We start from the raw sequence: 25,954 nt of genomic DNA, 5'->3' as shown, positions 1-25,954 counted from the left end.
CACTTCCCCCCTGGGGCACAAATTGCTCAGCGTCTGCAGCTAACCTTTCTGTGGTGTAAATTGTTCTTAGAAACAATTTTCCCCTGCTCCTGCAAACAAAAATGACAAGGCAGGCTGGGTGCTAGCTCCATTGGAGATGCCAGGACAACTGTGCCTGTGACCATTGTATGGGCGATGAGAGATTTGAAAGGTATTGGATGCCAATGCTGCTGCCTCAAAGACCCAAGGTGTTCTCTAAATGCCTTCAACTCAATAGCACTACAGAGCACTCCAGTGCTGCTAGGGTTTTCCCTCTGTCAAAACTGGGGTTAGCAAGTACACACATGTTCCTTTGACAAGCTGTTACATGAGCTGATGAAGACTGGGGTGTACGTAGGAGACCATGTAGATGAAATGCTTGAAGAACTGAGAACGCTCGGTGCCACAAACATATATACATATGATTATGAACTAACATCACTCTACATTCCAAGGTTGTGTTTATATGTATGTCTTCCAAGCGATCACATTTGGCCTAATCCATTTAGAGGATGCATTCCCAGTTCGGGAGATACTGCCCATATGGGGGCAAAAATTGGTTTCAGAGAGGGGGTGAAAAGGTGTTAGTTATTGCAATGGGGTGTGACCCTCCAAAGGGCCACAGGGCATAAAGAGAGGATGTATTTTTTTGTATTAAAATTTCACTGGGGGTACGTGAAAAAATACAGTGATCCCATAGAGGATTGGTTCCAGGAACCCCTCAGATACCAAACTCCTCAGATGCTCAAGTCTCTGATAAAAAATGGCCATTTGCATATAACCTGTTCACATCCTGTAATATACATTAAATTATCTCTAGGTTACTTATAGTATCTAGTAGAATGTAATGCTATGTTAAGAGTCACTATACTGTATTGTTTAGGGAATAATGACAAGAAAAAGTCTGTATGTGTTCAGTGCAGATGCAACCATTCATTTTTTTCTGAATATTTTTGATTTAAGGTTGGTTAAATCCATGGATACAGAACCCAGGATACAGAGGGCTGACTGTATCTTAAAATTTCCTTAGTAGGGGTGGGTGGTATTGAAAAAAAGGTTGAGAAACACTCAGAGGAATGATATTTTTGCTAGGCTTATGCCTATATTAGCCCGGGAAGCACCCTTATAGTTTAAGCCACTCATTTTATGGATGGGGAAATAAGCCCAGGGATGGGGCATAACTTGGCTATTAATTGGCACTATGGCCATGTAATTTTTTGTCTGGACATCAGCTACTCCTAGGGAAGAAGGGGTTTAAGCTAGGTGATCTTTCCAAATCTTTCCAGCTATAGGCTTATGAATGAAAAGCCACTTTCAGAAATCAGGATCTAAGATTAATTTCCAAATGGGAAAGCCAGTGGAGCCAGATGACCTAATGAAATTATCTTGCAAGGCAAAAGAGAAAGGACCTAGTTTGCATATATGTACACAGGGCTTCATGAAGTCAGTCTGAAGTTGATTGAAACTGGTATTTCTCCACAGTAGCTTACAGAAAGAAACCCACAGAATTCCTGCAGTTCGTAAAAGCTAAAGAACATTTATTGTAAAAAGTCATTTACAATAAGAGATTCTGCAGGACCTATAACTAATCAATTTATAGTTGTACTTAATCCTTTGCTAGAAACGTCTACTCTGCCATTTGGAGAATTGAAACTTTCACAGTTGCATAGAAAATATTTTGATAAAACGTATACAAGAAAATTAAAATAGCTAAATCTGCATTATATTCGTTCTTTTACATAAAATGCCATATTAGTGGAATTCTTACATCCTGCTATCAAAAATTGAAAATGTTAAATCCTGTTATAAAATACTCACCATAAAAGTGTCATATATAATATTCATTACACATAAAAAAGAAATCAGTATGTCTAAGTCAGTTTAATAGTGACCATTATCACGGCTAAAACCTTTGCAATAAAATTTTACTAAACTAAAATATTTAGTGATACTATATTTTTTGGCTTTTTGACACACTATTTCAAACCATCATTTACAACGAAAGTGATGTGATTATTGTCAACAGTCATACTACAGCTTCCCACTTTTCATGACAATATCATCAATTTGTTAATCTTCTCCTGAGGGTGAGGTTGATGTGCTCACAAAGAGTTCTAAAGCAAAAATGTATGTGTTCATTGTCCATGAAGCTTATAAAAAGCAGCCCTTAGTTGCAAGTACTGTCTATAGGACACTACAATGACCAGACAGTTAGTAAATTTAGTGAATAGAAACTACTTGAGACAATGATTTTGATTCAGGTCCACCAAAAAGATAATGATAATAGCAACAACAATGCCACAAACCACATATGATACCCTGCCTGCGTTTTTCTCCTCTCAACTAGCCTTGGTGTCATGACAATAGAACCATTAGCCAGGAACTTCATTGTTAATACCAATTCGTACATTGCCTTCTAGATCTAGGTTTCTTAGCCTGGGCACTGCTGACATTTTGGGCCAGCTCATTCTGCATTGTGGGAGCTGTTTTGGGCATAGCAGGAAGTTTAGAAGTATTTCTGGGCCCCGTTCACCAGATGCCCCTTCTCCCCAGGGGTGACAACTAAAAGCGTCTCCAGACATTCCAAATGTTCCCTGTGGGAAGGGGGCAAAACTACCCCCCAGTTGCAAACCACTCTTTTATATGAAGGAGAAAACAGTATCATCTTAACGAGTCACCTTCCTGTTTCAGTTCGAGAAATTTGGCAAAGCTGTGAATTACGCTGATGCCGCCCTCTCCTTCACTGAATGTGGCAATGCCATGGAACGCGACCCTCTGGAAGCAAAGTCACCATATACCATGTACTCTGAGACTGTGGAGCTCCTCAGGTGAATGGTCTTTCTGCAATCATCTTCCTACACGGATTTCAGCTAGAATTAGAAACTGTGTTTTAAAATATATATCATTTCCACTTATTAACAATTTGTCCAAGGCATCTTCTTAGAAGTCATCATAATTAGTTCTTGTCATTTTATTAATATCATGAAAAATTTATGATTGATGGACACTGATTTTATAAATTATCCCCTTCAGAAGTTATAATGTGAGTGTTATAATTTGCAGTATTCGTAACATTAAAATGGAAATGTAGTGGGTAGAAGTAAGTATAATCATTTTACCATTTAGTATTGACTTGTCTTTTCAAAGCTGCAGTTTTATAATTCAAAAAAATGGTGCTCTCAGGATTTCTATTACAAACCATGTTGCCTAAGAATTTTTATCTTGGTTATTAAAAAGGGAGGGGGCACTGTTCCAACTCAAAGTTGGCGTTTAAGGCCGCAGGTGTGGAGTAGACTTTCCATGCATCTGGAATTAGGAAAATAGATGAGGTGGTAGTAGGGGCTGATGGTACAGATGAGACAATGAGAATAGGAGAGGGGATATTAACTGCACACAGTATTGGTTTCATTTACATTTTAAATGAAATTTTCTGGCTGTTGATCTTGGTGATGTAGAATTTCTGGGTTATCAAAAAATTCACAGAAGAGGTAGAAGAAGAAATAATCCATCTGATGTTATCCAGTAATTTGCAGATATTTGTACGATAATTTAATCCACCTCTGAATGGTGGATAGGCACCATCGTTCACTAGATGAACTAAATAATCACTTTTGATTGATTAAGCAGTTTTTTACCTAAAAAGTCCTTATGTCCAGTCCCATCTGGCTTGATTAATCAATAATGCCAGGACTGGTTTATACTATCTTGCTTGTATTTGCATTAACTGTTACAAATCTGAGGATATTTGTACCTAAATCTTCAGACAAACGTTGAACAGATTTAGTGTGTGTATTTTCCCAGTGACACATTCCAAAAGACAAAAAGAAGAGAATTATCTTTTTTTTTAAAAAAAGCAACTCTCCTCACATAGAATCAGAAGTTTACTTAGAGCCACAAAAGTAGGGTGATTATAGGGGCAGCTTTAGCCTTGCCTGCTGAGTCAAGCAGCCAGCTTTCTCTTTGCACTGCTCTGAAATGTGGGCACCAAAAAAAGTGTCAAGTATTTCTCCTTGACTTACTTCATATACTGTGGAAGGCACCACTACCATTCTGTAGCTTTCAGGAAGAAATTGATTGCTTACTGTCCAGTCAAAACTACCTGTGATTTTCAAAGATACACAAGATGAACATACTGGCAAAAATTGTAAGGATTCAAAATTGAGGGGAAACATTAGTGAACAAACACAGGGATAATTCATGCTCTACATTCATTCAAAAATGCAAATTAAAACAAGACACTTTTTAAATTAACAAGAAAATGTAACAACGTTAATATCTAGCGTTAAGAACTACAGCAAAGGCCGCGCACGGTGGCTCACGCCTATAATCCCAGCACTTTGGGAGGCCGAGGCAGGTGGATCTCGAAGTCCTGGTTAACATGGTGAAACCCTGTCTCTACTAAAAACACAAATATTAGCTGGGCATGGTGGCACACACCTGTAGTCCCAGCTACTCGGGAGGCTGAGGCAGGAGAATTGCTTGAACCCAGGAGGCAGAGGTTGCAGTGAGCCGAGATCACGCCATTGCACTCCAGCATGGGTAACAAGAGCAAAACTCCATCTCAAAAAAAAAAAAGTACTACAGCAAAAAAAAAAAAAAAAAATGCCTGACAGTGAACCAGACCTCGCTCTCCTATGCAGCTGATGGGAATAGAAATTGATTATTGTAAATTGAGGGCAGTTTGGCATTGTGTAGGAAAAGCCATACAAATGAGTATTCATATCTTTTGATCCAGTACCTTAACTTGTAGAAATCTGAGTTTTCTCTCCTGATGAAAACAACTGTAAAGACTAGAACAAGTAATAAGTACAATGTTCAATTTGACATTATATATAATAGCACACAATTGGAAGCACACCAAATAATAAAAGTAATTACATAGTAGGACACTCAACAGAATACTTTGCAGCCATTGAAATACAACAATGACAGAGACTATGCAGCCGCACAAAACGTATTTATAATATGATGTTAAAATAAAATCAAGCTGCAGAATAACCTGCACATTACAATTATGATCATGAAAAGTTTGTATATGCATCTGAATCAAACTGGAAGGGAAATGAGATCCCACCTGTAATAGGTAAGTGAGATTATGAGTGTTTTCCCTTTCTACATATTCTTCTTTCTTATTTTCTTTTACGAAAACACATGCTGTCTTAAAAATATAAAAGTAAAAATACAAATTTTATTTTATGGTAAAAGTGCAATGTGAATCATTAAGTAATTTTTCCTTAATTATTCACAAAAAAGTTATTTAGGGAAAAAGTATGATTTATGTTTTATTGTATGATATTTTACTCTCATAGAAGTTTATTTCAATGAAACCTGAAAGTCAATGGAGAATTTATGGGCATTCACTTTAAAGTTAATGTTTTTAGACTTTATTTTGAGGTAATTGTAGATGCACATGCAGTTGTAAGAACTAATACAGAGAGTTCCTGTGTGCCCTTCACCCAGGCTCCCCCAATGGGAACATCTTGCTTAACTATAGTACAGTATCACAGCCTGAACATTGACATTGATATACTCCACAGACATCATTCAGATTTCATCAGTTTTATTTCGTTTTGTTTCCAACTTCACCATTTTTTGCATGTACTCATTTATGTCTTCTCAATTTTTAAATTTTTTATACTTTCTGTAAATTACATGTGTGTATAATATTTTTTAATGAGAGGAATTTCAGTTGGGACTAAAATGAGTTAAAGCGACTAAGTCTTCTGGTCCATTTAAGCAATTGAAACTCCACTATCAAGTCACTTCAAATGTGGTTGCAATTAGAGGGTGACTGTAATATAAACATAGTTTTTAGTAGTGCAATATTATGTTGAAGAGATTTTTATTACTCTCTCCCCAGCAGTATGCTGGCTACAGAGAGAGAGCCCCATTTTCTTCATTCTAGTAATTATAGTTGCTCAGAGCTCTGGGAATCTGCAATAGAAATGTATTTGTGAAAACAAGTGGGGCATCACAATGACTTGACATTTCAGTGATCCAACTGTCAAAGAAAGTTAGATTTATTACATAATAAAAATCCCTTTGCCTTATATTGCAACAAAAGAAAGGACCCACATTAAACATACAGGTGCTTTTCCTGGAAAATGTTCACTCAACAGAACTGGAGCAATAACCAGGAGAGCAAGGTGGCTACAATGCTGAGGAGGCCGAGTCTCAGAGGGTGAGCCTAGGCGCCCCAGTGTTCTGCTGGGCAAGGCTGCTGTAACCGAGGAGTCAAGCATGCCAGCTCAGGGGCTCTGCAGGCTTTCCATTGCCTTCTTATAAATGAGAACTTTCAACTTCCTTCTGGCACGCTGAACTCCATTACTTATTCTACCACAAGTACCTGTGAAATTGCATTAAAGCTCAGACAATGATTTTATGCAATGAATTGATTTTCAAGAGTCTAAATGCCCTGAATGGAATGTACTTGGCTAGAAGAAAAAAAAAAGTGGGAACTACTCAACCTTTTATCACCCCAGTGCAGAACAGTAACAATTGAGGAGAATAGAAAGACAAAATATACAGGCATCATAAATTAAGGGTGCTTAGACCTTAAAATGCTGTGAAATCAACCTTCCTTCTAAAAAAACTAAACCACTTTCAATAGGAATATATTCAAAACCTGAGCCATTAGAAAAGACCTTTTAACTGTGTTATTGAGGTCTTGCTGTGCTCATGTCAGACATAGTTGTATATTATTTACCTAATCTGTCATAAACTGAACTGAAACTGACATTCTTGTCCACCTCTCATTGAAAACCAATAATATTGTTTAGCTACAGTTTTCCTAGAAACAGTATTTTATCAGCATTTAGATACATACACACACACACGCGCGCGCTTGCACACACACACACACAAACTCACAGTAATTGCACAGCATTGCCCTAAGGCTCATGATTACACTGCCTTCTCCAGAGATCAACTCTGTATTTCACATGAGTCCTCTTATGATGCTTTGATCCCCATTTTGTGTATGTTTCGGGAAAGCATGCTTTTGCCCACATGCACCAGTCAGTCTTGTTGCCCAGAGCAAATGTGGGAATAACTCATTCAGGCAATCAGAATACCAATGACTTTGGGCATTTCTGAGGCATAATACAGATTCCACTTCAGCTTTTCCTTTCTCTTCAAAGGTATGCGATGAGGCTGAAGAACTTTTCAAGTCCCTTGGCTTCGGATGGGGACAAAAAGCTAGCAGTACTATGGTGAGTCCTGTGGAGGCCACAAGGAAAGCGCTGAAATGTCATAGAAGGATTTGAAAACTCTAGATCAACTTAAGCTGCTTACCCCAGATCATTACTCTTGTTTTCCATTAAACTATTAAAGGATAACTAATAGATTTCTTCAGTCGCTGACTAAACATTTACTCTCCTAATTTATACCCTTATCAAAATGGGATTTTCATGCTTGCCCCTTCTCTTTTTAGAATTTATTTACTTATGTTTCTCAATCTAACCATAGGAGAGTAACTGCAAATTGTGAATCAGCATTCTTCTTAACAGTTTATAAATTTCATTAAGCACTGGCGTTAACAGAAGACTTTCCTTATCACCACAGCTACCGATGCTTATCACTCCTCTATTTGAGGATGTTTAAGCTGAAGAAGGACCATGCTATGAAGTACTCCAGATCACTGATGGAATATTTTAAGGTAATCCTTATTTTATACAATTTATAGGTACAGGACGAGAAAATCACTAATAAGACATGACATGCATGTTATCAAATGTCAAATGCTGCCAAGGGCTTAACCTCTCTCCTCCCTGCTGGCCATGGCCCTCTTACCCCTCCTTAAGGGCTCAGCAAGGAGTTTATGTCTGATTTGATTCCAGGGAGAGAAGGCACGGTAGTGCAAACCCCTGACTATTTTCCAGACTTATCAAATGACCCTTGGCAGCCTTCTGGTTGCAGTGGGGAGTATGTCACCTTTTGTGCTGCTCCGTGATGTTGGCACAGCTTGTGGCTGTAGGTATGTCCAGTCTTTTGTTAAATGATAGGTCAGCCTAGGAATCTCTCAGAAGTGAGAGAAGTCACTGTGGCCGCCCTGGCTCTGTGTGGACACCCACACCCCTGGAAGGCCTTTGGCCATGGGGAGTCTTGGAGTGCAGTAGTTGTAATTTAAAAGAACTGATTGCTTTGGTTACCAAAACAAACAAACAGGACCATATTGTAGGGAGCTGGGGCTTTCAACTTGCAAGCACAAAAAAGATAGGCAACCACAAAATGCAATGCTAAAATTTGAGAATGAGTCCAGGTAAAAATTGCAAGTAGCAGCCTCATACTAAGCCTGGTCACTGTGCCCTAACACCAGTCATGATTTAAAGTTAGGGAGACTCAATGTTCTTCTCTTGAGCGGGTCTAAAAAGAAAAGGACATTATTTTTTTCTTTTTTTGCCAAGTGCATGAGACTTCACGGCTAAATCACACCAGAGTAGTTGTTTGAAGTGAGCGAAATTATGGCCTTACATGAAACATGCGGTGAGTTGAAGTGCGTAGCTTTATGAAGACACTGGCATGGTTGGGAAAAAGAGCAAGTCCCCAGCTATTATGTGGTGTGGCCATAATCCCATACAGCTAGTATTCATGTGGGTAAAAGGGGGTCATGTACAACAGGCCCTCTTCCCTCCATATGTCTACGCTGTCAACCTCTGCTTTAGAAAGTTCCTTCTTGAACTTCAGTGGGCATCAGAATCCCCCAGAAGCCTTGTGAAACAAGAGTGCTGTGCACCAGGCCCCAGGTTTCTGATTCTGTAGGTCTGAGGCAGGGCCCAAGAATTTGTATTGCTAATAAGTTTCCAGGTGACGCGGCTGCTGCTGTTCTTGTGATCACACCTTGAGAGACACTGCTGTAATATTTGCCCTCTTTGGCCTGTCCTATATAGTTTACAGGGTATTGCAAAACTCCAAACAAAAATTAAATAATTCATTTATCTAGGAGTGTTTTGAGCTTTGTTGAGGTTAAAAACTGGAGTCTTGCAGAATGCATCTTAGGTATGGGTCTGCAAAGCTCCAGAGAAATATTCCATTCTCACTGGACTCCTGAAAATGCTGACTTTTTCCCTGACACTCCTTTTACAAAGGGGGCTGGGCTGGCAGCAAAGAGGCAGAAGATGAGCATCACTGGGGCTGTAACTGCTGAGAGCAGGTCTGAATCAGGCACACTGCCACAGGAGTTGTGGCCATCTATGCTGCTTAACCTTCAACTTGGGGAGGCCGTTACAATGAGCCTGATACCTGTCCTCTAGTGGTAATGCTGAATGTCAGGTTTCCCTCTGATCCACAAGTGTGTGGCCATGAAAATAAAACGAGGCCCATCCTTTAAACCAGCCCAGTTCCATCAGAGGAACAAAAGCATGTTTAGCATTTGATTGCAACTGCAGACCAGTCACTTTGTTAAATAGGGAAGCTCTTTAACCATGAGGGTTTGCATGTAAATATAGCAAATCAAGGTGATTCCTGAAAACAAACAAACAAACGAATGAAAATGCTGCTTGGCTCTGACACATTCTTGGATTATTAGAAATTACAGCTCGCTCTGCATCCCAGGGAAAAAGTTTGCAACTGGAGCTAAAGGTGAAAAGCTTACTTCTACTCTGAAGAGCTTGTTTTGCAGAATAAATTTCAGATGACGATAATTAAACCACTTCTTGGAGAACTGAGTCTGATTTCACTGGGCCTTTTAGTATATAAGATCTTTCATCAAGTGACTTTCATGGTCCTGATTGGAGCCCACTAATTATCCTAACCAGCTATTTTCATCGAGTATGCATCGTGGTGTGCTGACGTGCACATACATCCCGGCTCTGCATCCCGAAATGCTGCAATCAATATTAATGTACTCTAAATCACACTTCCATCTGTTTCTGAATTAATAAAACACAAAATAGATGTCCTTATTTCCCTTTCTCTCTCTCTTTTAGCAAAATGCTTCAAAAGTCGCACAGATACCATCTCCATGGGTAGGCAATGGAAAGTAAGTATTTTATGAAAATTGATTTTTCATGACAATGAGTGATTCAATAGACCCCAAATATTTTGCATTGACAATTCAGGAGTGAATGTCAATTCTAAAACTACAGTCATTTTTGTGCATACAAAATTCTAGCCATTAAAAAGATGTGGTTCAGAGTTATTTCACTATTTGATCTTTAAGCCAAATTATAGCCATAAAAATATCTGCTAATAAGATGGCAAGCACCATGCCATTTTAGGAGGCAGGATAAAGTTAACTCCACTGCAGTGATTTGTCAATGATTCACTCAATAATGAAAGACCAATGAAATATTCATTCATATATGGTAAGTGCTGTTTAATAAAACCAAAGGCATAATAGTGCTGAAAATGTGAAGGCACTTGGTCAGGCAATTATCCAAGGCTTCATGATAATTTTTATATTAATACTAAAATGCCCTGACCTAAGATAGAAAAGCATCTACTATAATGCTGATCGGAGGCTCAGGGAACTCACCTGTGCCCAGGCCTTATTTAGAGTTATATCTGCTTGGGACAGCTCGGTCTTCACAGCAGTGGGGTAGGGTCACCAAAACCGTTGACCTGTTGCTGAAGTTGCCCTTGGCTTACAGGGTAAGCTAAGAGGGCCCTTGCCTCTATCTGGGCTTGTGCTATCGCTAAAATGAAGGGTTTGGACCCAGTGCCCCCCAAAGCCCACTGAAGAGATGTCTCTTATAGAGAGTGAGTTCGAATCCCAGCTCCGTCTCAGCCATGAAGTTAGATAACTTACCTGAGCATCATTTCTGCTCTGATTCTCAATCCCCCCTCACCAGTCCAAGCCAACACCCCCCAGTAGTGGTGAGGGAAGCTAGATGACTGTGCACATAGTCCATTTTACAACGCCAAGCTGCTTTTTCAGATTTTCATCATTTCAAAATTCCTGATCTCTGATCAAAAGAATTTCTTCAAGAATGAAACAGTCACTACTGCCACTTCATAAATATCTACAAAACATACTCCAAAAGCAATGGGACAATGAAGTCTACCTTGAGATCATAAAAACCTTCAGTGCAAGGGAACAGCTCCATTGAAAACTACACATTAACTCAATTATTGCATTGAAAGGAAGCACTGTTTAAAAAGTTGAATTAGGTCTTACTCTTACATTGACGAACAAAAGGGAAAGAGTGCTTCTCTCTTAAGAGAAAAAATAAGTTCAGAAAATAAAAACTCAGAGAAAGCTGTTTTCTCTGAGCACAGAGGAAAGCAAGGGCAAGGGCAGGTAAGCAGCTAGTCAAGGATCACTGGGAAAAAAAACGCTTTTTTAAAAAAATTCTGAAACGAAAGAACTCAAACACATCCTAAGCTTGTGAAGTCGCATGAAAAGCCTTCTGAAATGATTTTTTAGCAGCTTCTGCATAAAGAAAGCACATTCCCTTTGGTAGGCCAGAGAGCTTTTGAGTGAGGCCACTCAAAACGGTCACTCAGAGGTTATGGCCCGTTCATTCAGCAAATGCTGTGAGTGCATCTGCAGCATGAGGGGCTGGGGACAGAAAGCTGAATTTGATGTGGTCCCTGCACTCCGGAAGCACTCAGTCCAGTGGAAGGAGGTGATAGGTATGAACAAGGTGCTGTGGAAGCCTAGGAGAAGGATCTGGGGCCTCCCTGCGTGGCCAGGAAGGGCTCGCTTTTTGTTTGCAAGCAAGATTATGGCCTGGTTTCTCTGTGAATGAGGGTAGTGTGCCCCTGGAGGGCCTCTCACAGCACCTTCCAGCAGCATCCTCTGACTTCAAACCCTCGGAGGCTGGCTAGCAATTGGGGAAGTCAGTTGCCCAGAAGTGGTTAAGGTCTCTGTAGGAAATTATATGGAGAAATGAGCAGAGAGTTGACAATAGACATTCAGGAACTGCTTCCAAGGAAGCTGGGGAAAGAAAGTGCAAAGAAGCAATTGGAAGAAGGAGCAGAAAAATCTGCTGGGTTTACAGCAGGGGCCAGCAAGCTTTTTCTTTAAAGCACCAGACACTACATATTTTGGGCTTTGTACCAAGAGGCAAAACCAAGGCTACTATTTAGAAAAATATGAGAGAAAACAAATTTTCACAAAATTTTTACTGATAAGATTCAAAATATAATAATATAAATTTTGACGTACAAGTCTAGTGGTAAGAAGAATGTAAATCTTTTTTATGACATTTTGCTTAATTGGGGTTCAAAGTTAGTGTTCCCTCTCAACAAATCAATTGCAAATGTTCATGTTTTGCAAACTACTCGTAGCTCACAGGCCATACAGAAATAGAAGATGGGCCAGATTTGCTGACTCCTGATATAGGGTTCTGGAATCCACATTGTTGAGAGTTTTAAAAGTCTGAGCAACAATTTCGAATGTCATAGAGAGTTAATAAAAAGACAGTAGGCTGTCACGGTGGTACATGCCTGTAGTCCTAGCTACTAGGGAGGTTGAGGTGGGAGGATCTCTTGAGCTTCGGATGTTGAGGCTGCAGTGAGCTGTGATCCTGCTACTGTGCTCCAGACTTGTTGACAGAGCAAGACTCTTTCTGGAAAACAAGGCAACCAGGAAAGCTATAGAATTTTGGAAGAAGACCATTTGAGGCTTTCAGATGAGCTTTTTTAGTAAGCAGGTAGATGTGGAGTCCATATGAAAAGAGCTAGTGGCTGGGTGCGGTGGCTCACGCCTGTAATCCCAACACTTTGGGAGGCCGAGGCAGGTGTATCACGAGGTCAAGAGATCGAGACCATCCTGGCCAACATGGTGAAACCCCGTCTCTACTAAAAATATAAAAATTAGCTGGGCATGGTGGTGCGCGGCTGTAGTCCCAGCTACTCAGGAGGCTGAGGCAGGAGAATTGCTTGAACCCGGGAGGCAGAGGTTGCAGTGAGCCGAGATCACGCCACTGCACTCCAGCCTGTCGACAGAGCGAGACTCTGTCTCAAAAAAAAAAAAGAAAAGAGCTAGAAGAAGGGATATTTCTACCTGTTTGAGATGTTAGCAAATTCAAGGAACATGAGGCATCTGGTGGTCACTGGAGAAATCATCCAGATCAAGAAAAACCTTCTCTTTAAGCTTACAGAGGGCTGTTCCTGTATAAACATAGATGAGACATCTATGAACCTGGAGAGGGAAGGAAAACAAACCATTGTGGATGCAAAGATGAGGGGAAAGTAGACACTCATATCAAGTGAAATCTTTAGTCACGTGGATGGCAGGACTTTGAGGTAACACGGTGGAATGGACAGAGAATGAAGAGAATGGGCTTTGGAGGAAAGTGGACCTGCTGTCAGATCCTGGCTTTTCAGCTGTTTATGCTCTGTGGCCCTCAGGACAGAGCTGAACTTCTCTGAGGCCAGAAGCAGTGGCAGCAGAACGTACCATGCAGAGTTGTGGTGAGGCTTAGACAGAATATTGGTGAAGCCCTGAACTATGCTTGGCACACAGAGAATGTGCAATAAGTGATGGCTGCTGCAGCTGCTGTTGGCATGATTATTGTTGTAATTGTGACCTTTTTAAGTTAGAAAGCATAGCGATCCTGCTTCTAGAATTCCCACAATACTTGGTTAGGACCCCAGTTTTGGCACTTACCCTAGATTGCCAGAAAAGAATGTATTTTGCTCCTGTATTAGATGATTTGCTCTTTTGCCATAAGTAGCCATTTATCCTATCATTCACCAAATATTTATTGAGTACCTACCTTGTGTGAGACACCCTGCCAGGCCCTCTGTAGACATATCCCCTATCCTTGTGCTATATATGCTGTTCTCCTTCTACCTTCCAGAGCACTTTATGTGTAGTAGATACTAAATAAAGCATGGAAGCAAGTCATTAATTTATTCAACTGGTATTTATTGAGAACATATTATATGCCAGACACTGTTCTAGATGGTGTGGTATGGCACAGAGCGAAATAGAAAAAAAAAAAAAAAAACCTGCCCTCATCGAGGACATATTCTGTTGAAGGAGAAAGGTAACAATGAACATGTGACAAACTAGGTGATGGGAAGTGTCATGGAGAAAACTGAAACAAGGAAGGCAGGCAGAAAAGGCTGCTGAGGGTAGGGGAGGGAGCAAGGATACCATGCTGAATCTTGGGTAAGGACGTTAGAGAAGGGTGATGGTAGAGCAAGCCATAGCAATACTGTAGGAGTTTCTTCCAAGCAGAGGGGCGGCAGCTGCCTCTGAAGCAGGAGGGAGCATGCCTGACAAGTTCAAGGAACAGCATGGCAGGGTGTGGCTTACAGGTGAAAGAATGGTGGGTTGGACCAAGGTGGTAAGTGGTGGAAGCGGTGAGATGCACGTGCTGTGTGTGCATGCTCATTTGCATGTGCCATGGAAATGTGGAGAAAAGGGGGAGATCTGCGAGTAGATACACACCAAGAGCAGGAAGGGAAAACTTAGGCAGTGATGAGAGCTAAGTCAGTGCTGGAGAGCACACTGAAGTGAGAGAGCCTGCATCAGCCCTCTCTTAGCCACGGTCACAACTTCTTAGGCAGGTTTTCATTTCTTTGCTTAATGAGCACAGTGTGCTGTGCAGACATGCCCGTCAGAGTATGTCAGACCTTAGAGCCGAGTGTGAGAACAGTAACAATTGAAAGCAGACATTCATCCTAGCTCTTCTTTCCTCCATCATTGAGTATTTAAAATAAATAGAGAACAGTAGGGGAAAAAGCCCCCAGTGACACTTCAGTGTGATAAAGTAAAAAGGGCTTTGCAAGATTTCTGTGGTAAAGAGAGATGATTTGGTTTCCCTTGTGACTTCTGGACGTGATTGGAAATCATTGAATCCAACCTTTTCTTGAAGTCAAGAAAAGTAAGACTGAGCAAGGAGAAGGGATATGCTCAAGGGCACACAGCAATTCTATGGCAGGGCCAGGGCGAGAATCCAGATCTCCTGGAATTCCAGTACTTTTTTCCCTGTACCACGTGGTCTCTCTTTCTTTCCTTTTTTTTTTGGAGATGGAGTCTAGCTCTGTCACCAGGCTGGAGTGCAGTGGCACGATCTCAGCTCACTGCAACCTCCGCCTACTGAGATCAGGTGATTCTCCTGTCTCAGCCTCCCGAGTAGCTGGGACTACAAGCACATGCCACCAAACCCAGCTAATTTTTGTAGTTTTAACAGAGACGGGGTTTCACCATGTTGACCAAGTTGGTTTCAAACTCCTGACCTCAGGTGATCCACCCACCTTGGCCTCCCAAAGTGCTGGGATTACAGGCATGAGCCACCATGCCCCACCATTTTTTTTTTAAATGATACAGCCTCACTCTGACTGCAGGCTGGAGCACAAAGTGCACGATCATGGCTTACCGAAGCCTCAATCTCCTGGGCTCAAGCGATCCTCTCACTTCAGCCTCCCGAGTAGCTGGAACTACAGGCACACGCCAGGTGTCTTTCTAACTTCATTCAACATTTGTGGCACATGACAGCTTTGTCATTTTTCTAAGAATTACAAATGAGAACGTACTCCTTTCTTGTTATAAATTGACATTCAATAGTTAATGACCACCACTGGGGGAAAAGACTAGGAAATAGCTTTTGCAACGTACCACAACAAAGAAACCCAGCTTTCATTGCCTTTTTGTTATTTCACTGCCTTCTGTGCCTAGACCCCCTAGCTTGGACATCTCCTCATCCCACACCTACCTTGAGAATGAATCTTTCTCTCAAGAAGTAACAAAATCATTCAGAAATTATAAACATAGCAGGACCATGCTTAAACCCACTCACACCAGACAAGCACAGAGCAAGTATGAGGACCAGCTTGCTCCCTCAGACCAGACCAGAATATACCAGAAAATAGACTGTGTTTGCAGAAACACTCCAGCTGTCTCTATAGCTGTAGACACAGCCCGTGTGTCTCAAGAGCATTGCCGTTGTAATTGCTCCCAGATCTAGTCAGCAGCATTTCAGCGTTTTGGTACACTGCGATTACTGTTTCCCCAAATCATCTATATGTGCTGCCCATCAGGGTGCACATCTGTTCTGAGAGCCACCCTGGAAAGCTAGAGTTGCCAACAATAGCAACTGGTAAGGGGGTGGGGGTGGGGCACGAGACAGAGTTCCTTGATGGTGTGATGAGGTATGTTCAGAGGAATAAGGAAGAGATTCTTTCAAACATGCAGACTCATGGAGTCCCAAAGATATCTTACCCCCATTTTTTTCCTCCCTCATTATGTTCTGTCCTGATAAACTGATGTGTTTGCCTGGGCAGGTGTTCAAAGTGTGGCTAGAGGAGGATAGAGAGGCCGAGGGACACACAGACCTTGCTTTAGTGACTATGCGTGGGCAAGCATGCAGATTCCTTAGGTAGCCTGACCTAAGCCTGGGCCCCGGAGGAAAAATGACCTCCATGCTGTATGCAGCCAGCAGATGACTCCTTGTTGCAAGTATTAAAGAATGTAATGAAAGTGTGTGTCCAAACAGTGGTGCTGTCTGAAGTGGAAACTCTGAAGACTTCTTTTTATAAATCAGCATGCAGGTGGATAGTCAGCAATTAACAGCCCATCTCTGTAGCATGTCTTAAAGAATCCTAAAAAGAGAGAATACTACTTTTCTCAGCCTCCCGAATACTGCTCCTTGGGAGGCTGTAAGAATTGCACTTTGCTTATTGGGGTAACTGTATTTAGAGCAAACTGACATTGTGGTTTCCACAAAACACTTTGATGATAGACCAATATTGTACATCAAGCGTTTTCTAACTGCTGATAGCCATTCCGGCAGCAAGTAGAGAAATCATCATAGCTCTGAGGTGTTTCTTTCTCTGAAACATCACAGCACTTGTTATATGTATTCAAAGGAAGAGCTGTATTTGTGGATAGAATTAATGCCAAGAGAAATATCCACCAAGCCCTCTCTGGTATTTGAAGACAAAAGCAGTGGTGTGTAGGGAGCCCTCAGTAGTTGTCAAAAGCAGTGGAGACCTTGGTGTTTAATGTTAGAAAAGAAGGAGAGTGGGCCTCATTCTATAGCACGGTACTGTAGTCACGGTACAAGCCACCTGGGTGACTTGGTCAGATGAGGCAGGTATGGGGTGGTAATAACGTCTGTATCCACTGGAGCCTCTGGGAAAAGCTATTGTGTTGACAAAAGCTATTGCACTCACAAAAGCTGTAGATGTACTGTGAGAAAAGTCAGTGGGATGTGGGAACAAGCGCACTCTGATGGGGCTTCACATATGTATACTATGCTAAACTTCACTCTGGCCAATGGCATTCTGATGAGATCCCAGCGTGATGGGGGAGGACTGGAACCCCACTGTCACTCTTTCCTACCAGCCTAACAAGGCCTGTCTCTTTCCATTCCCCAGGAACACTCCATCCCCAGTATCTCTCAACAACGTCTCCCCCATTAACGCAATGGGGAACTGTAACAACGGCCCAGTCACCATTCCCCAGCGCATTCACCACATGGCTGCCAGCCACGTCAACATCACTAGCAATGTGTTACGGGGCTATGAACACTGGGATATGGCCGACAAACTGACAAGAGAAAACAAAGGTATGCTCATCTGTTCTACCCATATAGCTCACAGACCATGATGAAATTAACTTCACTTTGAAGGACTTGAGTTGTACTTGGTGGCCTTATATCTTTCTGTCTCTCTGATTTCCAGGACCTAGATAAGGGAAGACAGATTTCACTCAGGGCTGACACAGTGACCTATTATTTTTGAGAGAATAAAAAAGCCCTGGAATTTTTTTCTCCTTTAAAGCTTAAACTAATTTGAACTGTGATGTGTTTTGAATTTCACTCAGTGGCAAAAATCAACACAGAGAAACAGAGGCAAAGTCAAAAATAATGATTTGCAAACTAATTAAGATCCTGTTGGCTCCTGTTGTTATTTTTTTTTTGAGAGGTGAGGTTGAACTAAGGCCTTCTACCTTCATTATAATTATCAGCTCCAGTTAAGTACACGATAACGCAGCTTGCGTTTGGAAGCAAGGGCCAAAGCTCAGCTAGTACTTTTCACACATTTGACAGCTGGGATGAAGAATCAGGGTGCTGTTCATAATGACACTTGAACTTTGCTACAAAACAAATGCAGAAAGGATCCTGCTTAACCAGAATGAATCTGTGGTCTTTGGTGACTCATGCTAACATCTGTGACCTTACCTGTCATTGAGGATCACAACAAAACCTCGCTATCCCAATGAAGGTGGGAAGTAAAATTAAACTGTACGTTGTTCCCAGCCATTCTTTTGACTTGGCTGATTCTGACCCAGCAGTCACAGACTGCTCCACACTAGTCAAGGTGGGGACCAATGTGGGCTACCCATTACTGCTGTATTGCTGAGCATGTGGGGAAATCATCTCATTGGAATAGGAAGGATGCAGATTTTGCAACCCGATCATTTAAGTTTGAATCCTACCTGGGTCATGCATTACCTGGGCAACCTTGGCAAGTTAGTTAAATCTGTGAGCTACTTCCTAGCTTGCATTTCTATAATGGACATAGCAATGATGATGATGGTGAAACTTCCCAGACGGATGATAGAGATGAGTTGAATTAAATAATAGGTGTAAAGCACCTAGTCTAAAATTATGAGTTCAAGGTGGAAATTCTACAAACGTTTATTATCTTTCCTTACTCCATAATATTATGTATCTATATAACTCAAAGATTTTGTGGCTCTCAAAGCACACTCCATAATTTGATACCTAACCTCTCAATGCAGCTATAAACTTACACTGACCCCTAGGAATATGTGCATGTATTGGTTCCACAGGTTTGCACAGCAATTTCTATGTGCCAAGAACTCCACTGTTGCTTTATCATTTGTTGTCTCATTTATGCTTATTTTATACATGAGGAAACTGAGGCTCTATGAGATTAATAAACTCACGCATATCACAGTTCTTGCTTGTTAGAAGCAGGAATTGAATCTAGATGTGTCTGATTCCAGAGTCTCCTCTCTTAATCAATAGGCTACGCTGCCCATCTAGAGAGCAAGAGTAATGACAGGTCCTCAGAGACCTTTGGTGAGATCCCAAACCATTTATCTGAGCAATGGATAATTATTAAATTGTCCACTTTTTTATGCCTCTGGAAATTCAGAGGCAACTGGCCTATACAACCAGACCCATCCGGGGTTCTAGAATTGCAAGTGAAGACAGACACATCTTAAGATTTGCCTAGCATGTCTGCCTCTACTATTTCTCTGTTATTTTGTATCAGTAACTGGAGGGCAGTTCAATATTTATGGATTTCCTTTATCACTGCATCCATTTTCAAAATCTGTTAAAGTATTTCCTTCTAAATTAACTTCAGAACTTTCCAGGAGCAATGTGGTGGCTGTGCTGATGTTAGGGTGAAATGGTGTTGATCTGGTCATTAGCACAGTGTGTCAAGGAGTTGCTAAATTCCCTGTGTAATATTGAATGAAAACAACTCCGTCACTCCACCAGCAGAGAGAAAATGTGTCCTGCTAATGCTGTCATTGGGGTTTTCAGTGGACTGGGGAGAGGACTAGTGTGAAATCTTCTGCGCACAGCCTTGAGTTTCATACCTTGTCATTTCTGATCTACTTAGCTTTGGGGATTCTCTTCACATCTACCTTGTCTATATAGAAATGAGGGAAGTGAGGAGCTTCCCTTTTGGTTGCAGCTCTGCATCTCAATGGAGACAACCATGTACTTGCACCTTTTTTACCCAGTGAAGGTGGGTGAAGCTGGTTCTCCCAGTGAAAGGTCTCCAATCCTGCCTCATGCTGCCCACCAGCTACAGCTGCAGATGACTTATAGTAGAAGATTCTGGTATCGAAACGAGTCAACGGGGCTTATGCTACCCTCTGGCCTTTGGTCTAGAAGCCTTCCTGCCCAGCTGCTTATACTGCTCACTTGGAGCAGTTATTAAAATGGTGTCTAATTAAGAATGCCACAGAGAGCTTTGTACAGAATACACAGGGAACATCCTGCTCATATGAGGCTCACATTCATTCAACAATGACTAGGTCCTTGAATATTTTCCTTAATACTGTATTACATAGGAAAATATTTTAGATGCCAGAAATAATTTACTCTTTCATCAGCAGAAATTATTTTTATTGCATAGTACAGGTTAAAAAGTATCACATAATCAAATGAGGTTGATACATGGAGAAGGATCCCATATGTTATATATAACATGAAGAATAAATGCATTGTTTGATGAAATTCCATCTGCTGAGCAATCAAGCACGTGTGACCCATGCATGGAAATCGCTTTCCAAAAAGGCAGGAGAGCATCCCACATTAGGGCAGTCTCCAGTCCCATCCCCTCACCCCACCCCCTGACCCAGATTCCTTGCTCCCAGCCAGCACATAGCTGAGGCTGCTTCCTTTGCCAGAGAGCTCTCTCATAACCAGGTGCCAGGAAATGAATTCATATGTGAAATGGGACTACCTAGCTAGTTTTTAGAGATCATATAGTTTTTCCCACATACTATTTCTGTCCCCTAAGGCAGACATTCCAAAACTCCAGTCATGCTGGTTAGTAGTGTAGCCTCTGGGCTGCCCCCTTTCCTAAGTGAGCCAAGGGGAAATGAGCTGGGCATTCTTACCATTCATGTCCTAGGTCAGGAGCCGGAAAAGTTGTTAAGTGACAGATATTTGCAGGCCATTTTCCATCCCCAATGAAATTGGTAATAAGACTTACAGAATCAGATTCCTCCTAGATGCTTATTTAGCTGTGGAGGCTGATGGCTACTATTAATGTCCACATTCATGGGTCTTGTCTACACCATGCCAAGAAAACTCAGTAAACTCAGTTCATTTAGACAAAAGGAAAAGAGGATATTTTCAATTCAGTAACACATAGAATAACAAAATAACAGCTTGACATTAGATAGACCATGGCTCCCTACAGTTTGGTGTAGAAATACCCTTTTCTAAATATAAATGTATAGTCTATAAAAACACAAATTTATTATGTGCTGCAGAGTTTTTGGAGCTCACTAAAGATTAAAATAATAGGGCCTGATAAACTTACTGAGTTTTGGTCTCCTAGTTGACACTCTATAAATGTTTGTTGAATGAATGAATGAATAAATGAATCATGTTTCCAATGTCCATGTGGTTGTGGTGTTGTGTGAAGGCAGCTTCTCAATGTGGTGCATATTTTCGTGATATCATATAAAGGTCTGACTGAGGACTGCTCTGCTTTTCAGAATTCTTTGGTGATCTGGACACGCTGATGGGGCCTCTGACCCAGCACAGCAGCATGACCAATCTTGTCCGCTATGTTCGCCAAGGACTGTGTTGGCTGCGCATCGATGCCCACTTGTTGTAGTGGGTGTTTTCCCATCTCTAACATCACGACCCATCACTCTACCTCTACCAGCGCACTGATGGTCACTGGTGGAACTCCACTCATTGGGAAAAGTTCTCTTTGGTTATATTTGTTTTTATGCTTCTTTTGTTATCTGTGAAAAAGAGAAGTCATTGTAAGTTGACACTACAACTTAAGAGGAGTGTACATTTTATTGCCTATTTTTTATCATTTGATATGCATTTCTCAGATCCCACTATCTTTTTGTGCTTTATGGAATGACAGTCCTACGATATTGTTTTAAGTCCACACTACCCAAAACAAAGAATGGGAAGCACTTGTGATAAAGACAGGCTCCTGAGAAATGCAACAACTGGTCTTACATATACATTAGAATTTATACACAAGGGACCATCCCCCAAACTATACACTTATGCCAGAAAAGAACATATTTCAGAATCTATCGTTAAACTTTTGTGTATCTCACAGATTCAGTCTTCAGGTGAGAATTTTCATTGTTAAAACCCACTGGTTAGATGTTGTAGCAACATCATAAAATCAAAAGCATCAAGAAAATAAATAAGCTTAGCATTCCTACTCTAAAAAGATGCTATGCCACATGACCAGAGGACTTCCTTGTTAACATCTCTTTCCTGATTCCCTATTTTGTTAATTTTAATGATAAGAAGACATTTAATAATGTCAAAATTTTATTTTGCCAACTTTTAGACATCAGCTGGCATCAGTATTTTTGAACTCCATTATTTGAAGTGTAAATCCTCACCTGGGATTCTCTGTGTGCAAAGCTCTCCTTTTGAGGAAGAGTTTGGTCGAGGCATGCCTTAGTAGCTAAAATGCTACACCCTAGACTTAAGAGTTGGGAGTTAAGAGAGGTCTGGAAAGTGTCCAACAAGGAATTCACACCTCTGCCTCCTTTGCAACAACATTTACACAGTTGGCAAATGGGTCCATAACTGGCAGGATTTTTAAATTGTATTTTGCTCAAATCTATGGAAACAAAAGTCCAGTTATCACTATCTAGAGGTAATAATATATAGTTTTCTTCCTAGTGGCTTGAAAATCTGGACTTCCTCAATTATTATTCACATTTTCTCTCTTACAGGGTTTCTTTTTTCTACTTTCTTTTTTTTTTTATCTGTGTTTCTTTTTCCTTTGTTTGGCTCATTAACTTTTGACTGAATTACAATTACTGATTTTATTAAAGTCCATATTACCATGAACTATTTCCATGAAAATTCCTAAGGAAATTCTAAACTCTAAATAGTAGCTACCTTTTTTTTTAATGAGTCTTGGGGTAGTGCTTCACCCTGAGATGCTTTTAAAGAGCCCTAAACATAGAGAAAAATTTACCTAATTTGGAGACATTTCCCATTGGTTGTGACTACCCCATTATGATTCTTTACATTCATTTTATGTCCCTAAACATCACAATGTAAATATCATTTTTGATGTTCCAACTGACCAGAAGATTCTTACACTTGTAGTAAACATTACCCATGCATTACTTACTGGTAATTACCTGCTGGTATATAATTCCATGTAGCCTTTAATATGCTGAGTTATCGAATTCTGTTCACTGAGTTATGACCAGATAAATAATAGATATGCACATGAAAGATGCAAACTTGTATGATTATTAAAGCAAGTCATGCAGGTCCGTGATAGAAACAGCAGGTGATCACTCAGTACTCTCATTGTCAAGGTTAGATATATCACCAGTTGCAAACAGCCAGACTTGAGCTGTGCTCTGGTCATCTTTGATTTTAAGGCCCTTTGTTGTATAAGGCTGTGGAAGTTGTACTCCAGTGTCTGAAGCGATGTTGTTAATATGGCTGATGGGGGCATCCCAGCAGCTGAACCCAGTACTTTTTATGCTCCCACTGTGGTTGAGCTTTATGTTTACAGTCTCAATAACAACACTTATGCATGTACGCACACACACACAAATGAAACCTGAAAGAATCTTTTCTGAGCCTCCTAAAAGAGGAAAATAATAACATTAAAGACTGAACACCCAAGGTTGGTGTCACATATAAAAATTTAGCTGATGACTTTGCAATGATTCAAGTTCTCTCTTTATCATGGTTTACCAGGTAGAGTGCCTGGCTATCACTATATAATGAAGCCCACTAACTTGACTTGTGGCCTATATCACAGTCCTAGACCATCATGGATTTAGGAGTAGATTCTTCTTGAAATCCCACATCCAGAAACTAGACATTAGAATGTTGGGTCAGTTTTCCAGAGAAACAAGCATATTGCTTCATGGATGAAAGACTTCTAGTTCTAGTTTCAGTGACTTGTTATATCTATTTACATACAACAGGGAGGCAAGAGGGCTCTCTGTCATCTCTGGTGACCGAGTGTAAAATATGTGCCAAGTCAGCAGCACAATGACCAAATCTGACCATCGAGCTCTGAATCAGCACTTGATTATTCAGTAGACTCATTTATAAAGCAGCTTAGGAACCAACTAAACATGGAGGATGAATTACCTTCCTATCTTTTGAGATAAGACATCTTTCAGTTTCATGATTAAGGCTTGTTGCTGTTTTATAGGTACTCTGTTAATTGCAGTGTAAATGGTGATGTGTGTCATAGGTGTGCAAGCTATTTGAGGGATTAAGGGATGGAGATATTCTGTCAAACGAATCTCTTCAGTATACCACTTTGTGGGAGGGATATGAGACGTGGATGGCAGTGAGAGATCGTGCCTCTAGATCTTGATGGAGGCTTGGTGAGACACAAATAAGCACATGGAGGTTAGAGGGCAGAGTAAAAGGAAACTCCATCTGACCAAGTACACCAAATGATCTCAGCCCTGCAACTTGACCCAGGTAGGGCCACCACTACGTCTTCACTTGTCACCCAAGCTCCAACCACAGAGAGTTTGACAAGTTTGTGTTATGATGTTGGCTTGGCTTTGTATTTTAATTAACTTTGGATTTTTAGTGGTTTTATCATATTACTGTCTGAGTTTGGTAGGTAAGATTACTTTGAAAGAGTTTACTAGTGTGGTCCTCCGGGTAGAATTTAGCTGTAAGCATGTTGTTAGCCAGCCTATAGACTGTTAATTACTTAATAATCTCATTGGGAAAATATTAGTAGTTTTATATTTGGATGACATAACTGGAAAAGCAGATTAGCTGCTACTACTTTTAAAGGACTTGAGGTCGGGATGCCTTTTCTCCATGTAAGGAAACGAAAAGATCAAAATCTTCAGGCAATAAGCAAGTTGCAAAATTAGAAACCATTGGCTCAAATGTGTTTTGTTGAGTTTCCAAATGGATGAATTTTCATTTGGACATTACATCACTAAATGCATTAGATTTTGTCTGCATTGGAAAGATACTTCTAGCATATCTTTCCCAAGGATATCTAATTTGGATTCTGTTTTATGCAAATTTGCATCCCGGAGGTTGAAGTTGGAATTTGAGGTTGGAAAGTATTTTTGAAGGCAGAATCAATTGAGTTGTGAGGGTGAAGCCCTCACATACTTCTCAACAGACATGATAAAATTCACCTGCATGAGTTGGCAGGTGGGAGAACCAAACTGGATCACTGGGTAAGACTACTCAGTAAAGCAATGAACTGCTTGCTTAGAGAAGCATCACTATCCCCATTGAGAAAAAATGTGTGGCAAGACGATATAGCTACACAGTATCAAATGAATGGGCCAATTCGGGGCCCCCAAATTTAATTATTTGGGGAAAAATTATTGAGCCAGTTGTCAGTGTTCTGTTACACAACTGGCAGACTAAATTCTTCATCGTCGTCGTCATTGTTGTTGTTGTTTCTCATTTTCACTCAAACAGCCTTATTCTCATAATTAAAATCTGATTCATTTTCTCTTTAGTGTTAGCAGACTCCAACAGCAGAAGTGGCATCTGTGTATTCATAATCAGCATTTACCCTGGCAGGAGACTAATCAGATAGACTGCTCTCAGACATTAATTCTACTATCTGATATTTTTGGTGAAGGAAAAAGTGTTAATTTTCTTTCCATTCTCCTCCTCAGAAATATAGAAGACCTCTTTACCAAAACCATCACATTTTCCTCTGTAATCTACCAGCTAAAAGGAAATTGCATTGTGGGGAGGGTAGAAAGAGGGTGTGGGTGGGGGTGGAGGGTTGGGAAGCCCCACAAAGCCAGATTGCAGTTCTTGGCCCTTTTTGCTTCTGACATGAGATGTTAAAGAATTATTCATAGTGCTCACATTGGGTTAGGGGACACTGAACTGCTTTTTAGATCCATGATCAGTCATCATTCTTCTAAGAGATTGGAGCTTTGCTGTTTCATTAACTGTGCAGTGTAGACTAATGGTGTTTAATAAAAATCATTCAAAATTTCAAACTCTTTTGCCAGTGACCTCAATTTTGTTGGCTCTTTGATTTGTATCAGACATTGAGGAGGGAAGGGGGAAGCGAAGGAAGCCTGCTTCCAGGCCCCTGGCAGGATGCTGCAGTGGCAGACTCAAACTCGCCTGCCTGCCAGCAGTTGCTGGTGAGCTGCAGCATGCAGACCAGCTGTGGGAAGCCTCCCGAAGAATGCCCCAGCTGATGCTTTCAGCTGGGAATAGCTTGTTCCTATTGGGGAACTCATTGTTCTCCAGTCTCTGCAGCAGGAAGCCAGCTGTCACATCCAGAGGGAATTTCAGATGCTTTACCTTTTTGGTTTTGTCCTGCATCACTCATGTGGCTA

At 40.9% G+C, this 25,954-nt stretch overlaps 1 protein-coding gene across 6 annotated transcripts in view; it reads left to right on the top strand.

Annotated features, from left to right (window-relative positions):
- Window positions 1-25,357, top strand: part of AFF2 (ALF transcription elongation factor 2) — a 485,376-nt gene extending 460,019 nt beyond the window's left edge. For all 6 annotated transcript variants that reach the window (XM_064360746.1, XM_012467114.2, XM_012467112.2 and 3 more), the window contains 6 exons: window positions 2,710-2,846; window positions 7,158-7,229; window positions 7,582-7,675; window positions 9,945-9,997; window positions 17,293-17,483; window positions 21,131-25,357. In XM_064360746.1, the coding sequence (XP_064216816.1) occupies window positions 2,710-2,846; window positions 7,158-7,229; window positions 7,582-7,675; window positions 9,945-9,997; window positions 17,293-17,483; window positions 21,131-21,252 (669 nt within the window). In that variant the 3' untranslated portion in view covers window positions 21,253-25,357. The remainder of the gene's footprint in view (window positions 1-2,709; window positions 2,847-7,157; window positions 7,230-7,581; window positions 7,676-9,944; window positions 9,998-17,292; window positions 17,484-21,130) is intronic.
- Window positions 25,358-25,954: the final 597 nt, after the last annotated feature.

Source organism: Aotus nancymaae, unplaced genomic scaffold (genome assembly GCF_030222135.1).
Source record: "Aotus nancymaae isolate 86718 unplaced genomic scaffold, 86718_ANA_hifiasm-v0.15.2.pri h1tg000004l, whole genome shotgun sequence".
Classification (NCBI taxonomy): Eukaryota; Metazoa; Chordata; class Mammalia; order Primates; family Aotidae; genus Aotus; species Aotus nancymaae.
The sequence above is the reverse complement of the archived record's forward strand: the minus strand, read 5'-3'. Positions and strand labels throughout refer to the sequence as shown.